This window comes from Gymnoscopelus braueri, assembly GCF_963280865.1.
Source record: "Gymnoscopelus braueri genome assembly, chromosome: 14".
Classification (NCBI taxonomy): Eukaryota; Metazoa; Chordata; class Actinopteri; order Myctophiformes; family Myctophidae; genus Gymnoscopelus; species Gymnoscopelus braueri.
This window is the reverse complement of record NC_137619.1, coordinates 50,363,675-50,381,544: the sequence shown is the minus strand read 5'-3', so window position 1 is coordinate 50,381,544 and position 17,870 is coordinate 50,363,675. Positions and strand designations below refer to the sequence as shown.

At 42.4% G+C, this 17,870-nt stretch overlaps 1 protein-coding gene across 3 annotated transcripts; it reads right to left on the bottom strand.

Annotated features, from left to right (window-relative positions):
• Nucleotides 1-523: 523 nt before the first annotated feature.
• LOC308099898 (uncharacterized protein) lies at nt 524-9,401 on the bottom strand. 3 transcript variants are annotated; one of them, XM_080448752.1, is made up of 10 exons: nt 9,203-9,401; nt 7,813-7,846; nt 7,054-7,457; nt 6,590-6,716; nt 6,001-6,048; nt 5,759-5,855; nt 5,500-5,628; nt 5,100-5,195; nt 4,698-4,894; nt 524-1,279 (listed from the first exon to the last, which is right to left on the bottom strand). In XM_080448752.1, exons 6-10 carry the CDS (start codon nt 5,835-5,837, stop codon nt 1,250-1,252), a joined length of 531 nt encoding a protein of 176 aa, XP_080304878.1. In that variant the 5' UTR covers nt 5,838-5,855; nt 6,001-6,048; nt 6,590-6,716; nt 7,054-7,457; nt 7,813-7,846; nt 9,203-9,401; the 3' UTR covers nt 524-1,249. The 3 variants fall into 3 exon arrangements, with proteins under 3 accessions (XP_080304878.1, XP_080304880.1, XP_080304879.1); XM_080448754.1 differs by having other exon boundaries at nt 7,054-7,846; XM_080448753.1 differs by lacking the exon at nt 7,813-7,846.
• Nucleotides 9,402-17,870: the final 8,469 nt, after the last annotated feature.

Here is a 17,870-nt window from a genome sequence, read left to right as displayed (position 1 = left end):
GAAACTGTACTGAAATCACAACGCCATTATTATTTGATTCAACGTTGGGTTTCAACCACTAACTAACACTATATCAACGTTGATTCAACCATCATCTAAATGGTATTCTGCATGCTGATTTTAGTTGATTTTATGTTGAATCAACGTTATGACTCAATATTGATTCAACCATCATCTAAATGGTAATCTGCATGCACATTTTAGTTGATTTAATGTTGAATCAACATTAGGAATCAACATTGATTCAACCATCATCTAAATGGTAATCTGCATGCACATTTTAGTTGATTTTATGTTGAATCAACATCAGGAATCGAACACTGATTTAATTTATTAATTGGATTATACTGAATCATATTAGGAATCAATATTGATCCTGATCATCCAACAACCTAATGGTAATCTGCATGTACATTTTAAATTATGTATGCTGATATACTGTAAGGCTACATCTTGTTCAAAATTACCTTACATTTCCCAAAATGTGAAAATATAAAAATAAAGACAGACAATATGATTTGAATCTTCACATTTATTGAACCAAGGCATTTAGACCTGCGTTGAACTGCTTTAACCATTGTTTTTATGCTTTAACAGATGAAATATAGAACATATACAAGATTGTAGATCTGCTATTTATGAAAGAAATCGTGAAAATGTCTGCAAGCATTTGGATATTTTGACCCGATTCTGTGAATGTCTTCTAAATGATAGATCTGCTATTTTTGAAAAATCGTAAACATTTGTTCAAATCTTTGAATATATATTTTTCAAAGGAAACTTTTGTAACTGAAATCTGTTTCTGGGGGTCCCTGGAAAGATATTTTTCTAGGTGGGGGTCTGCGTCCAAATACATGTGATTTTGGGGGTCCTTGACATGGAAAAATTTGAGAACCACAGATTTGGAAGAAGTATTTAGAAGACAGAATCGGGGACAAAATATTCATTTTCACGATTTTTTTTGAGTTGTTTTTTATAAAAAGAAAAGAAAAAAAGGTCCAAGTTCAAACGCAAAACGCTGTCCCGGTCTAGATGGGTTAAAGAAAAGAAAAAATGGTTGAAGTTCAAACGCAAAACGCTGTCCCGGTTGTAATGGGTTAATCCCTTCAGGGAGGGAGGGAACCTGCAGAGGTGCCACCTGCATCCAGATCCGGTCCCTGCTGCTCCAGAGCATTCCTCGGGATGCCTCCCTGACGGCCAGGCGCAAACTGCAGCCAAGACTTGACCGTCTTTTCATAGTTCAACTGGGTTAATTTTCGGTCCGATCGTTGAGCAGCAGCTGAAAGATAAGATAACAAGAAAGCACATGGGATTTAAACACTCAATTTTGTATACATATAAAACACAAAGACACTTAATCTGCAGCAGCCAGTGCGGGTTGGCTAAAAGACTGGACTGGAATTTGAAATGAGCATCTAAAGCATTGCATACACTTTCACCAGCACCTGACTCCAACCTAAACTTTTTTTAAATATTAATTTAGGAAATTGTGCTCAACTAGTCAACAGGAGATTCTGGTTAAATCAGTCTAAATGCACACATCCGAGTTGAAATCTGAGTTGAAATCTGATTTGAAACCACCTCCAGAGGTGGTTCGAAATCAGATTTAACTCGCACATACAGCACAATAGGCAGGTCGCACTCTGGAGCCCTGTGCCTGCCACAGTCTGTGTAGACAGAGTTTACAGCTGATCAACTGGTTATGAGGGGAGGGGAGGGGCCCTTGGCAGCCTCCTTGCTCTCTGCAAATTTTACTTGGAGGCTATTTATTCCGAATGTATCATATTTTTAAGTTTAATTGTTATAGCACGCCCGTCCCCCGAAATAAAAGCCCTAAAAACACAACACAGTAAGACAGACATGTGTATACATTGTCACAAGATACCCCAAGATATATATCTATACAGGCATGCAAACAGCCCGAGGTGAAAAAGGTGACAACATGTTGTTTTCTTTCGGGTCAGGTGTCACACAATTGCCCTATTTGAGTTCAAAAAGGTGACTGTAGCTGAAAAGTGACACTTTTGCATGTCTGTATACAGGTGGACTATAGGTGGTCTATGGGTGGTATACGGGTGGTATACAGGTGGTATACAGGTGGTCTATAGGTGGTCTCTAGGTGGTATACAGGTGGTCTATAGGTGGTCTATGGGTGGTATACGGGTGGCATACAGGTGGACTATAGGTGGTCTCTAGGTGGTCTCTAGGTGGTATACAGGTGGTCTATAGGTGGTCTACAGGTGGTCTCTAGGTGGTCTCTAGGTGGTCTCTAGGTGGTATACGGGTGGTCTATAGGTGGTATACAGGTGGTATACAGGTGGTATACAGGTGGTCTACAGGTGGTCTACAGGTGGACTATAGGTGGTCTATGGGTGGTCTATGGGTGGTCTATGGGTGGTGTATGGGTGGTATACAGGTGGTATACAGGTGGTCTCTAGGTGGTCTCTAGGTGGTCTCTGGGTGGTATACGGGTGGTCTATGGGTGGTATACGGGTGGTATACGGGTGGTCTATGGGTGGTCTATGGGTGGTCTCTAGGTGGTCTATGGGTGGTATATGGGTGGTATATGGGTGGTCTATGGGTGGTCTATGGGTGGTCTCTAGGTGGTATACGGGTGGTCTACGGGTGGTCTATGGGTGGTCTCTAGGTGGTCTATGGGTGGTATACAGGTGGTATACGGGTGGTATACAGGTGGACTCTAGGTGGTCTCTAGGTGGACTCTAGGTGGTATACAGGTGGTCTCTAGGTGGTATACGGGTGGACTATAGGTGGTCTCTAGGTGGTATACGGGTGGACTATAGGTGGTCTCTAGGTGGTCTCGAGGTGGTCTATGGGTGGTATACGGGTGGTCTATAGGTGGTATACAGGTGGACTATAGGCGGTATACGGGTGGTCTATAGTTGGTATACAGGTGGTCTATAGGTGGTATACAGGTGGTCTATAGGTGGTATACGGGTGGTCTATGGGTGGTCTATGGGTGGTATACAGGTGGACTATAGGTGGTCTCTAGGTGGTATACAGGTGGTCTCTAGGTGGTATACGGGTGGACTATAGGTGGTCTCTAGGTGGTATACGGGTGGACTATAGGTGGTCTCTAGGTGGTCTCGAGGTGGTCTATGGGTGGTATACGGGTGGTATACAGGTGGACTATAGGCGGTATACGGGTGGTCTATAGTTGGTATACAGGTGGTCTATAGGTGGTATACAGGTGGTATACAGGTGGTCTATAGGTGGTATACAGGTGGTCTCTAGGTGGTCTCCAGGTGGTATACAGGTGGTCTATAGGTGGTATACAGGTGGTCTCTAGGTGGTCTATGGGTGTTCTCTAGGTGGTATACAGGTGGTATACGGGTGGTATACAGGTGGTCTATAGGTGGACTCTAGGTGGTCTCTAGGTGGACTCTAGGTGGTCTCTAGGTGGTCTACAGGTGGTATACGGGTGGTATACGGGTGGTCTATGGGTGGTATACAGGTGGTCTCTAGGTGGTCTATGGGTGGTCTCTAGGTGGTATACAGGTGGTATACGGGTGGTATACAGGTGGTCTATAGGTGGACTCTAGGTGGTCTCTAGGTGGTCTCTAGGTGGTCTACAGGTGGTCTCTAGGTGGTATACGGGTGGTATACGGGTGGTATACGGGTGGTCTATAGGTGGTCTCTAGGTGGTCTATGGGTGGTCTATGGGTGGTATACAGGTGGTCTATAGGTGGTATACAGGTGGTCTATAGGTGGTCTATGGGTGGTATACAGGTGGACTATAGGTGGTCTCTAGGTGGTATACAGGTGGTCTCTAGGTGGTATACGGGTGGACTATAGGTGGTCTCTAGGTGGTATACAGGTGGTCTCTAGGTGGTATACGGGTGGACTATAGGTGGTCTCTAGGTGGTATACGGGTGGACTATAGGTGGTCTCTAGGTGGTCTCGAGGTGGTCTATGGGTGGTATACGGGTGGTCTATAGGTGGTATACAGGTGGACTATAGGCGGTATACGGGTGGTCTATAGTTGGTATACAGGTGGTCTATAGGTGGTATACAGGTGGTATACAGGTGGTATACAGGTGGTCTCTAGGTGGTATACAGGTGGTCTATAGGTGGTATACAGGTGGTCTCTAGGTGGTCTATGGGTGTTCTCTAGGTGGTATACAGGTGGTATACGGGTGGTATACAGGTGGTCTATAGGTGGACTCTAGGTGGTCTCTAGGTGGTCTCTAGGTGGTCTACAGGTGGTATACGGGTGGTATACGGGTGGTCTATGGGTGGTATACAGGTGGTCTCTAGGTGGTCTATGGGTGGTCTCTAGGTGGTATACAGGTGGTATACGGGTGGTATACAGGTGGACTCTAGGTGGTCTCTAGGTGGACTCTAGGTGGTCTCTAGGTGGTCTATGGGTGGTATACGGGTGGTCTATAGGTGGTATACAGGTGGACTATAGGTGGTATACAGGTGGTATACAGGTGGTCTATAGGTGGTCTATGGGTGGTATACAGGTGGTATACACAGGCATGCAAACAGCCCGAGGTGAAAAAGGTGACAACATGTTGTTTTCTTTCGGGTCAGGTGTCACACAATTGCCCTATTTGAGTTCAAAAAGGTGACTGTAGCTGAAACTTTTGCATGTCTGTCTATAAGTGGTTACCAACTCCACTGACTGGCCATCTATAACACTACTCTGAGGAACTAGTGGTGTGACAAATACTTACTGAACAGTGCCTCTTCGCCTCATCCAGTTTGTTCTTCCCCTCTGGGATGACACCATGCTTTCCGTATACGACGGCATTGCGGCACTCCTCATGGGTGAAGAACACCTCGAACAAGGCGTGGAATAGCCTCTTGCAGTCCTTCCTGGCACGCTGGTGTATGGCTGCCAGCTGCACAGATGAAATCATCTGTCCACAGCCTGTGAATAGAGAGCGAGCAATTAACAAACTGCATTTTAAGACATCAGCTACATTGACCCCTTTCTGCGCTCAGTGCACCATGAAAACAGACAACTGTGACCTTCTGAAAACTTCACTATCTAGTTGCAGCTCACAACACGGATCACTCGCTACCAAGAACGTCAGGTTCAGTGTGAAATGTATGGCAAACGTATACATCCATACCTGGATATAGCTCCTGCTGCCCGAGACTGGACACTCCAGACTCTAGGTCACCGACCAGGGTGATAAAGCCCTTCAGTGCGTCTAGTTTCTCAGAGCCTAGAACAAAGACAAAAAAATCTGAGTCTACTGAGTGTATTTGTAAAACAATAAGATTGAGTACTGTTCTACAAAGCTCTACAGTATATTCTGATAGCAGTCATTGATGAGTATTTGTTCAGTAGCAGGGCTCGATCTCCCCAGCTCTTCAGTAAACAGAAAACAGTTTTATTTTGGGATACCAATGTTTTCCAGTCATGTCAGAGAACTCACAAAAGAGGTACAGGATAAAGTAAAGTTTCAAGTGAGACAAAGAAATTAGCAGACAACTGAAAACTGCAACATTACAGGCAATAAAACGTACTGATACTGGAGAGCACAGTGGTTATCCTCCTCAACTGGAGCTGGAGCTTCTCCACCTCAGACCGACAAGAGTCGCAAGGCTGCCACCCTTGACCCTCTGGTATGCTCTGGTCAGATGGATTTGGTTGACCTAGAAAGATTGAAAGCACGTCAAAAACTGTAAAGAAAAGTTTTTTAAAAAAAAGCAAAACTCATCTATGAATCCTGAATTTGAAGGACAACAGTGCCAAGTCTGCTGACACTTAGCTGAGGAACCACACCTTCTACTGGAGCATCACTGGACGGAGATGGAGGTTGCAGTACACTGGGTGTTTCTTGGTTCCACTGATCCAAGTCCATATATGTAGCTGCATACGGCTGTGCAGAAAAGACAAAAGGCCCTTAATTGTACTTGGTCAAAAATCATCAAAACTATAGGCTACTATACAAGCTCATAGCGCAGCACCGAGTGCTGTGCTAAGAGCTTGTAGGTCTACATGGGTTAAATCTAAAGAAAACATACCTCATCAACAGGTCGGCAGGCCTGTGTAGAAGAGGCTGGAGGGTATGGCTGTAAATCGGGGTAGAAGGTATCACAAGGTTGCAGAGACATAGAAAAGTAACCTTAGTTTGTAGTCTGTCAAAGATCTTTAAAAAATAGCTATGCCTTTATGCAATGCATTGTGGATTTTAGATAGACCAATCAAAAGTAATGTGGAATGTAATACAAGTCACAAATAAATTCAATTTATATTCAATTATAACCTTAGCAATACAAAAATCTAAATGAGTGCAATAAATCAATGGTTATTATAACCGTAACAATCAAAATTAAAGTGTCTGCATTAAATTGATGGTTATTCAAAGCTAAACAATCAAAGTGCCTGCATTAATCCAGTGGTTATTCTAATCTTAACAATCACTAACTCCATCAGTTTTTGAGAGATTGTATTTTGGGTTTTAGGGATTTATGTCCAAGTGAGAGAAGAACTCTTTGAATAAAATCAAAGGTGTTCTTCATTGATTTGGGGTACTCCAAATTCAGTGCGTAAATCAGTCCAAACAGTAGGCAGATGGCATGTGGGAGACTTTGAAGGTCATCACTGTTGTACCTTCCAAGACGATGCATGATAGTGAAGAGTCCAAGTGCAGTGAGTGAGGAGAAGCCGGGCTGTCTTCAGGAACCACGGTCAGGATCCCAATGGAGAGGTGGGACATGTCTGGAAGGTCATCGGTGTCCTAACAACCACAACCACAATTACATGTCAAATGTCGCCTTTTTATATGGTAGAAAACACAATACACACCCACTAAGGGGAAGTAAAATTCTGGAATGACTATATTCAATAGAAAAAACAGACTGTAAATACTGTACACGCATAAATAATTAACAGATCAATTAATGATTTAAGTACATCTAGACAGCTGTAAACATTCTGTCTGCTTGAAAGTAGAGTTGTTATCCCAAGATCTATTATGACCAGATAGTGTATCACATTGTTAAACATAGCCATGTCCTGAACTAAACAGTTGTCATGTTGGCACCATTTTCAAATAGTATAGCAAACTTATTTACCAAGAGTATCAGTGAAGTGTTGATGTTGTTTGAAGAGAAACAGTCTAACATTGATGTGTTAGACTGCAGACTAGCAAGGCAAGGTGGAGGGAACAGTGGAAAGCAGCAGAACCATCTAGGCTTCACAACTACATCGAGGATCCCACAGATGTCCCTGGCCAGCACCTGCCCCGTAAGCAGTGGACAACCCTCAACCGCCTGAGGACAAGCGTGGGACGCTTCGGTGAAGCAATGCAACAGTGGGGCCTCTCGGACAGTGCCCACTGTGAACCTGGAGACCCCCTAAAGACTGTGGAACACATCATGACCAGCTGCCCGAAACACCGCCCACCACATGGCGACCTAGGCCTGATGAACCTGGATGACGAGACGCTGGACTGGCTTGCTGCAACGGAGCTGAGGATCTGATGACATACGCAAGAAGAAGAAGATTGATGTGTTAGACTTTAATTAATTAGTTATAGGAAATATTAGTAGATCCCCTCATAAAGACAAGTGAAGGTGTACAGATACCTGTGTCTATAGATAAATGACATTTGTTTTATCATTTAGTTTTTGAAAGCATAGTGGGAGAATGCCATTAAATGCAATCAGATACAAGTTTTAATTATCATGAATAGGGCAGTCTATGGAGGGATGACTTTGTATCTTAGAAACTTAACAGTGGAGGTACAGCTGATAAGGAGAAAGTGGAGCAGGATTAGTCACACATTCAGGAGAAACAAAACAGCAATAATTAAACATTAACATGGAACGCACCAGGCAAACGGAGCAGAGGAAGACCCAAAAACACCTGGAGAAGGAGCACAGATTTAACATAGGTTTAACATAGGTTACTGCATCCAAATAGCTCTAATGAGGTGAATGCCAGTGTAACACTTTTTTCTGCCCAGTGTGATGTGGTATTTCTTTACTGTTTGGTTAGGATTTATAATGGTAAATTATGTTTTTTAAATTGCGTGGTTCTGGCATGGCTTCCATGTTTAAAGCGATAGTGCTTAAAAGGGCAAGACCACTTTGGTAGAGGTTTGTGTTGTGTATTTACCTTGCCATGATGTAACTCCAAAGGAGGACAAGAAATCAAAAATAATTGCTCCATTGATTAGAAATTGATCATTCAAAATATGCTCCTCATTGACTTACATTGTACGCTGAAACAGCTCTCAAAGTCACTATTTTAGCACATAAACAAACACAATCAAAGCTAATTCAGACAATATAGAACATAACCAAACCCAGTACTGTTTATTTTTTGAATAAAAATGTCAACTTCCTGCTGATTTTACTATTTGAAGATCCGGATCCACAGATCCAGTCGGGGTTTTCTTCTTAATAAAAATAGTAAAATCAACAGGTTGTGAGCTTGTAGATTGGCGATTTTTTTAAGCAACGCTGTTGTACGACAAAAGTATAAAATAGGGCTAAAGTACTTAATCAGACTTATTGATTTACTAATTATAAACATCACTTGGATACAATTATATTTTAATCGTGTTTAAATATGTTTCTACCAACGACTAGTTTCAAAATTTGCGAGTCAGGCCTAGCCATGGATCACGAGCGTCATGGATAAACTGCAAACTAGTGTTTGCACTTTCTCCATTTATAGCCCGTACATCCACATAAACGTTCAGATTCCAAATATAAAGTGCTGACCTCATGGCCACGAATGTTACAAGTATGTACGGACCCTCAGATGTACACGTATCTTCCGTATTGTTCAATAAAAAGCATTTTAATCCGATCGGTGGCCATTTTCTTAGGTTTTTCGCCATATGCTAACTGTGACCCTATCGGTTGGGAAGTGTATTGCACTCTACATACGTTATAACTCTATGAGGAAATGGCCATCGATCGGATGAAAATGCTTTTTATTAAACAATACGGAAAATACGGGTACTTCTGAGATACCATATATAATTGTAACATCCGTGGCCATGGGTTAAGCACTTTATATTTGAAATATGAACGTTTATTTAGATGTAAGGACCGTAAAGTTGAAAGTGCAAACACCAGGTTGAAGTTTCGTCATGACTATCATATCATATATGACAGTCATGTTTCAGGGCTATACTCGGGCAAATACACGCCACGGTCATGAACTAACAAGTTGGACAACATTTTAATTCCATAAACTAATTCAATTTACCTGTTATAGTAGATTAGAAGCATGGAAACATCCATGTCTGTAAGGTTCGCTCCTCCTGAGCCGTTAGTTCGACTTCCTGCAGCTCCCCGGTCCGTCTGAGTGTGTGTTCAAAACGGATAAGCTCCGCCTCCGCCTAACCCCTTTGTAATGTTGACGCAATTTTGGGTCAGTGGTACTCAACCTGTGGATCGGGACCAGCCAGGGGTCCCCACATGATTTTTTTTTCTGGGGGGGGGGGGGGGGGTCCCCAGATGACAGTGAAGGGACAATTTAAGTAACCTTTTTAATAAATGAAAAAGTAAAAATATAGCAAATAAAAAGACCATTGCTGCATCAAGAGTAATCAACAAACTATACAAAAAAAAAATTGTCAAACATTGGCCAAATTCTCAAATAATATAAGAAAGAGGCAAACAGCCGATCTGCAAGTTGTGAGCTTGTAGATCGGCTGAAGTTGAAGGATAAAATTAATAATGATAATAATAACTGATATTAATGATGATGTTCACATCATGTAAAAACATTTAACATTTTTGTGCCTTTTGTTTTTTAACCTGTTGTTTTTTAACCTGATTTCCAAAAATGTAAAGTGTGCTATAAATAAAATGTATTATTATTATTTTTTTATTATTATTATTAATATTATTATTACTATTATTATGTATACTTTACATTACTGAGAATGTCTGCAGGTGGCACATCTCTGTGCAGTGTCTGAGCTCTGCCGTGTAAAGGGTGAAGAGAAGGGAGGCCAGCACAGTCCCCTGGGGGACTCTTGTGCTGCAGGTCACAGTGTCAGATGTAAAGTCCCTCAACCTGACGTATGGTGGTCTGTCAGTGAGGTAGTCCATGATCCAGGACACAAGGTGTGGGCCAACATGCATGCTGTTCAGTTTGTCTTTCAGAAGGGGAAGGAGGGGGGGGGGGGGCTGTATGGTGTTAAAGGCGCTTCGAAAATCCCTGTATAAGGTCGCAGGCACCCCAACTTTAAGCTGGTTCCCTAGGCCTAGTAGGCCTAGAGCCTAGGGAAGTTGAATCTTATTCTTATGCTTTCCTCTGGGAAACACGTCCATGTAAGACACTACAAGACCATTCAACCCTAAGACCACTCAAAATGGTCTTAGGGTTTTAGATTCTTAGGACCATAGTGAAAGTGGAGATCTTCGCCATAAAAGTGTCAAAGAAATTAGACACATATCCACGTGTTCGCATGGACAAGCTCTACAACATATCAAAAGATGGGCCCGTAATACATTATCAAGTTAAAGCACGTTGAAGTGAAGCGGTAACACTAGGCCAGGGGTTCTCAAACTTTTTCATACCACGACCCCATATAATAAGGGAAATCTTTTGGCGACCCCAGCAAACCGCCCCCAAAATATCTCGCTAGAACCACATCATTTCTTTATCCGACATAGCGGTGCAGCTGTTGGTAGTAGGCTACTGGTGGTCTCTGGTTGTCTGTAATTGTTGTCTGACGGTAACGTTACGACGCAGTCTAAGTTAAACTCCGTGCGAGGGCTACAGATGAAACCACATGGATCCGCGGTTCTTGTATTTTGTACCCTCTCGCTTACGGACTAAGTAAATCGTTTTGAAGAGCTCAGCTAAATCATCTGTGTCCTCCTGTGTTGTTGCTACGCTGTGTGCATTGTGTGCAGTGTCAGTGTCGTGTCGGGGTGTGTGTGTGTGGTGTCGGGGTGTGTGAGAGAGAGAGAGAGAGAGAGGTTTCACGTTGGTCGTGGACGCAGCCCCCCCAAATTATACATGCATGATGTGTATTGAAGCACAGCCTATCGGCCTCAGTTGATGCGCGAGACAGGACAAATACACAAACGACTGCCTGGTGTAAAATCCGAGTGAAGGACATCGTCTTTTTTTCCTTCCACTTTGGGTTGCGACCCATAGTTTGAGAATCGCTGCACTAGGCAATTAAGAGCCTAGGTTGTAAACCGTAGGTCTGTGTGGAAGGAAACTTATATTGGGCGAATCGGACACGCACTGATCGAGAATCTGATTTCGGATTCACTCCATGGGCTCCAGAAGGCTAACCCTAACCCAAGGGCAGCTAAGGTTAGGGTTAGCGAAGGTAGGGGGAGGAGGGGAGGGGAGGCGAAGGCATCCCCCCTCCCTCACCCGTCAAAAAAAGAATAAGGCAAATGTCATAGATTCAACATTGAATCAATGTTGGTATTTCAATAATTAAATGGGAGGAGGGGGGAGGGGGAGGAGGGGGTTGCCCCCCCTCCCCCCAACAAGAAAAAAAGAAAAGAAAACGGCAAACTGCATGGATAAAACGTTGAATCAATGTTGTCATTTCAATCATTAAATGGGGGGAGGGGGGGTGTGAGGAGGGGTGTGCCTCCCCCCCTCCCCCCATCAAGAAAAAAGAAAAGAAAAAGGCAAACAGCATAGATTCAATGCTGATTCAATGTTGGCATTTCAATCATTGAATTTGCACCATAGATTCAACGCTGATTCAATGTTGGCATTTCAATCATTGAATTTTGCACTGCAATACAACAGTGATTCAATGTTGAAAAACCATCAGTCTTCAATCGTAACCAAAAATCAACCCTAACGACTATAATTCAACGTTGAATAACCATATTTTGCTATCTGGGGAGGCACTGTGATGTTTTTTATTTTATCAATAAAGTCATATGTATCCTTAATGTAGCTTGGATGTTTTACAGATAGTGGGTTTAAGTAGAATTCAATAAATTCTGCTGTGGCATATGTTTCTGAGTTACAATCCGAAACAATTGGGCGACCAGGTGGAATTTCATAAGGAATAGTCCATGTACTAGGGTCCTTGTGGATTTTGGGTAAAAGGTAGAGAATTCTAGCTCTTGGGGAATTTTCGCCCCGTAGGTACTTCTCTTGTTTCTGATCTATAAATTTTTTCTTTCTTAATTCGGTGATGACACCCCCAACTTCTATTGCTGTTTGTTTAAAAATGGGTGCCTCCAACTCCACATAGTGATTTGAGTTATTCAACTGTCTTAAACCCTCAAAAACATATTGTTGTCTGTCCAAAATGACTATACGGCTCCCTTTGTCTGCAGGCTTAATCACAATGTCCTGGTTGTTAGCTAATGATCTTAGAGCTCTCACCTGATCTGTTGTGATGTTATTTTTTTCTCTCAGGTGTCCTGGTACATTTTGTACTGTGGCTCTGTCCATCTGGATCAATTGTTTTAGGTTGTCCGGTATTTTGTCCTCGTCTGGTTCCCAGTATGATGGAAGGTGGAAGCGCGGAATTTCCGTGTTGTTTCCAACTCCAAAATGTGTAGCTAATTTGAGTCTGCGATGGTATTTTGACACATCTATTCTCAAGCTTTGTGATTGTTGTTTGTAGATGTCCAGGGTGGGGACGAATGACAAACCTTTTTCCAAAAGTGTTTTCTGGTGTTCGTTTGGTCGGAAAAAATGAGACAGATTAATTATATCCGACTCCATAAGGCCCTGCCGGTTTGAGCTGTCGGGCCGTATTAGTTTAAAGAGTTGAGCCAGTGCTGTAGCATCAGTTTGGCTGTGTCTTCTTCCCAGTGGACGTTGTCTGATCCTGTTTTGAAGTGGGTTGCGGGCAATTTTGGGAGGTGGGGCTCTTTCTTTATTTCTTCATTTAGGCTTATCAGAATATTCTTCGGGTCAGTTCCTAGGCTTTCTGAGTAGTTGATTAGTGCTATGCGTCTGTCTGCGCAGGGGAATTGTTTTTTGGCTGTTGTGCGGAGTTTCTTCAAGGCTGTGTGGCTTGTTTTTCTAGTTCTTTGGTTCTTGTTGTTAATTCCCACCGAGATGATGAGGTGTGTGGCCGTCTCATTTTTCTCAGCCTTGCTCAGGACTGTTTCGGCCCATTCCAGGTTCATTCCAGAGTAGGATTCTATCTGGACTCTGTCATCTGTGATTGTCGGGATCCGAGACAGGTTGGAGTCTCCAATTATGATGATGTCTCGGTTTGGTACTAATCTCCATTTGTGTTTGTTTTCCTTATTTAAGCCTCTCCAGTGGCGTGGTTTTCTTGGTTCTGTCTCGTTGGTTTCTTCTCGTGCTGGGGTCTCCCTCTGTGTATTAGTGTCTTCGGTAGGTCCCTCTGGTATTGTCTGGTTCCCTTCACTGTTCTTCCTCTCCTGGGTTGTCCTCTGGGGTGTGTCTCTGGGTGGTGTAGTTTGCCCCCTGGTGGGATTATCCCTCTGTGGTTTGGGTGTGTTTCTTGGGTTCTGTTCTGTTCTGTTAGTGACCTTCTGTTTCCTTTGGTTTCCATTCGGTCCAATCTCTGCCCATGGCTCCTCGGGTGTTCTGCTGCTTGTTGTAGGCAGGTCTGGGAACTCTTCCTGTGTTAGTTCTACTGGGCCCTGTGTTGTTGCTGCTACGGTCCCCATTCCTCCAGTTGGGTCTTCTCTTGTTTCTACCGTGCCTGGGTTGCCTGTAGAGGGAAAGGAAGGAGGGGAGGACGGGGATGGGGGAGGACGGGGGACCTGTGGTGTGGGGTGTGTTGTGGTGTGTGCTTTTGTGCTATATAATTCTGTTACTGCTGTACGGGCTAAGCCCAGTGTCTTCTCTGTTAGGCGCCTTCCTAGATTTTTTCTTGCCCATTTAGTGGCAATGGAGAAGGCCCTGTCGTATTCCCGTGTTAAGCACTGGGATAGGTCCTTTTTTGTGTTTTCAATCAATGTGTTAAAGTGTTCTATTAATATTAACAAAGTGGTGTAAGACCAATTCTTTGCACTTCCTTGTAGTAGCAGTAAGGTTCTCTCTGTTGGTTTTGCTGGTTTTATAAAATCCATCAGTTCTTGTTCTTTTCTAGCAATACTCTCTGGGTATTTGTCTATGTTTACATTCTGTGAATGGTGTAGTGCAACAATCAAGTTGTTTATCCCTCTAATTGATTTGTGAAAATCATTGTTTCTCTCTCCATGTGGTGTGTGTATGTAGGTTTGTCTGTGCCTACCTACCTGGCTTACCTGGTTTGGTTCCATATCCCTCCTGGGATTGTGGTTGTTCCTGGTTTCTCCATCTGGTCTGGCTCTTTCCCGCCAGGCCTGTCCTTGTCCATGGGTCCGTCGGTTCATTCTCAAATGCATAAACGTTTTCGTACTGTTTATTGTACTTCATCAGATGCGATTCTCCGGGTGAGAATGACTTCCTGTGTCTTCTTTCCTGTATTTATGTGTTTCTGTTGTGGGAGTGGCTTCTCTGTGGCCACTGTCCTCATTGGTTGGTGCTGTTGATGGCCCATCCTGCTGGGGCCCTTTGATGACTCATGTGCCTGTTTTAGGCCTGTTCATGTTCAGGCATGTTTCTCTGTTCCATATGTATGGTCTATTCTTTGTGTTGAATCTTTGTTTATATATATGTATAAACATGGTTAGGTTTTTAGGAAATGTTATAAACATTTTGCAAGCATGAATATACCTCCATGCTTGCAAATGTGCATAACTAAAGTTTGCTTTAGATGACTCCCCTCACAAAATCAGAGGTACTAGCTTGACTGACTGCTGACTATGAGATTCAATTCAAAGAGGCCTCACAGGTAGTTTGTGGTACTATCTGTGTAGGCCCTATAAAGAGAAGGTGCATTCGCCATCTGTTTTGAATATGTCATGTTTTGCAATTAATTAAACTTACATAAACTATTTATGTTATTAAGGCTTTGTGAGTTCCATTTAAAATAAAGTTTGACCATGACAGAGGCGCGCCGACTCAGCAGACCTTGAGGCCGAGGAGTCGCGCCCGAGCGCCTCCAGGCGCGAGTGCCCGCGGCGACCGGCCGATGGTCTGCTAGTCGACTCAGCGCCGTCCGAGTTATGTACCGATAAGCACAGAATCGTAAATAATATTGGTGGGGACTGTGTTTGCCCCACTGATTGTGTAATTAAACTTACATAGACTATTTCTGTTTTAAAGGTTTGTGATTTCTGTTTGACTGTGCAGGGCAGAGGCGTCAATTCTCTGAGTCATGGTAACCGCAGACCCTCGGATTTAAAATTATTTCCACTCTTTCTTAATTCCAGTTAAAGATGTGTTTACATTATATTTTATAACTAAGGGATAGGTGCTAAAAGGTTGCAAGCTTGGAATCCAGTTAGCATATCTACAGTTCTGCTGTTCACACCTCCATTTTGGAAGACAATGAGCTCCCTGTTGATGGCCCAATTGCTGATGGCTCTTGGTATCAATGTGTCTTCATTAATATTCTCACTAACTCAACAATGAGATCTCCCACTCAACTATGTGGTTTGATGTAGGTGATCAACTCCATTGTTTAGTTTAGTGAGAATTTGTGAAGGGTTTCAGTTCTGTTGGGCAGTTTAAAAGTTTAAATTGCATCACAGTTTTTGACCCGTGCCACCGTCTACAACACATATCTATTGCAGTGTTTATACAAACCTTATGTAATCTCACACATTTGCAAGTTTTTCCTCTATATCATCCCAGCAGGCTGGCTGGCTGACTGACTGACTGACTGACTGACTGACTGACTGACTGCTGACTGTGAGGTTCAATTCATAGAGGTCTCACAGGTAGTTTGTGGTATTACCTGTGTAGGCCCTATAAAGAGAAGAATGCATTCGCATCTGTTTTGAGTAAGGGGTGTCATGTTTTGCAATTAATTAAACTTACATAGACAATTTCTGTTATTTAAGGCTTTGTGATTTCTATTTGACTGTGCAGGGCAGAGGCGTCTAATCTCTGAGTTAGGGTAACCGCATACCCTCGGATTAAAACTATTTCCACTATTTCTTATAGTTTACACTATATTTTATAACTAAGGGATAGATGCTAAAAGGTTACAGGCTTGGAACCCAGTTAGCATATCAACAGTTCTGATGTTCACACCTCCATTTTAGAAGACAATTAGCTCCCTGTTGATGGTCCAATTGCTGATGGCTCTTGGTATTGATGTGTCTTCATTAATATTCTCATTAACTCAACAATGAGATCTCCCACTCAACTCTGTGGTTGATGTAGGTGATCAACTCCATTGTTTAGGTTAGTGAGAATATGTGAAGAGTTTCAGTTCTGTTGGGCAGTTTAAAAGTTTAAACCCCCTGGATATTTTGTGCTAAGTCTTGCAATCCATTGTTTTTCATGGAATCTTCTCTGTCCAATTGTCCAGCGGTCATTGTATTCCAGACCGCATACTTTTATAGCATCAATTCCATGTGTCATAAAGTGTTGAACAATTAACAAATGGGTATCTTTTTCATTATTAATGGTATATCTATGTTGGCTTATTCTATTTGCTATGGAGTTGCTCGTCTCTCCTACATACTGTAATCCACACACTTGGCAAGTAATCAGATAAACACAATTTCTAGTGTTGTATGTGATGTTCTGTCTTAGGCTAATTATGTTTTTGTTTGTCCTGTTTTTAACAGTTTGTTTCGGGCTAAAGTAGTTAGGCCTTGCCCGTGCTACCTGGTTCCATGGTTTCAATTTGCTATGGACCAAGTAGTCTTTCAGGTTTTTGTTTTTCCTGTAGGCCGAAATTATGTTAAAGTCCTGTAAGAGGTCCCCTCCCCTGTTTTCAAAATTTCTTTTGATGGCTCTGTTTGCCAATAAACTTTGGCTAGAAAATGTGGTTACTAATGCTAGTGTGGGTTTCTCATTCCTTACCTTCACTTCCTGGAACGTGTTGTATGCTTTCCTGAGAAATGTTCTTGTATATCCACGTTTCCTTAATGCTGTGAACAGAGTCTTGTAGGCATTTTCAAAATCTGCTGCTTGTGTGCAGATTCTCTTGAAACGTAGGAGTTGTGACTTGACTATTCCTGCGAAACAATGGGTTGGATGGAAGGAAGTTTTGTGGAGCAATGCATGTGTATCAGTCTCCTTAAAAAATACCCTTAAATCCAGTTTGCCGGTGGTATTGAAATCTTTCCCTTTGAAGACTGTAACATCCAAGAAGTCAATTTGTTCTTTGTTTGTGACATATTTCACTGTTATTGAGGCATGATGTGTGTTTAAGACTTGTATGAACTGCTCAAATTCCTCTGTGGAGTGCTCAAATACTCCAAAAACATCATCTAGAAACCTAAAATAATGTGTGGGTTTGAATCTGCACTTTTTGAGTGCTGTTTCTTCCCACAAAGCCGAATAAATGTTTGCATAAGATGGTGCAAATTTCTTTCCCATGGCTGTTCCACTGATCTGAAGGAAGGTTCTCCCATCAAATGTGAAATCGTTTTTGGTCAAATTTAATTCTAGCAATCTGACTGACAGGCATGCATGCAGACAGACAGGGAGGCTGGCCCTCTACTAAAGTCAAAGACAAAGCAGACCCCCAAAACACACAAATACACCGCTGTATCAGAACACTGCCATGCCGTTTTTCAATTTGACTGTAATTTTTATAGGCCAACAGCAAGTCAATGTATTTAAAGGTGGTTCATTGTTACAGCGTTCTGTAAATGCACTGTTATCAATACATCAGTGCTTTGAAATAAACAGAATGATGTCTACGTGTCTATTACAGTGTTTATAAACACAAGTAATCTTGAGTTTGCTGATGATGTTAGTTACTGATAGTGATACATATTACATGCATTTGCTTATGCAAGCTTTGGTGTGAGTTGAAAAACTTTACAAAAACTGTTTTTTAAAACGTGTATTAATATTTAATGCTGGGTGAAGTTTATTATTATTATTACTATTATTAGTC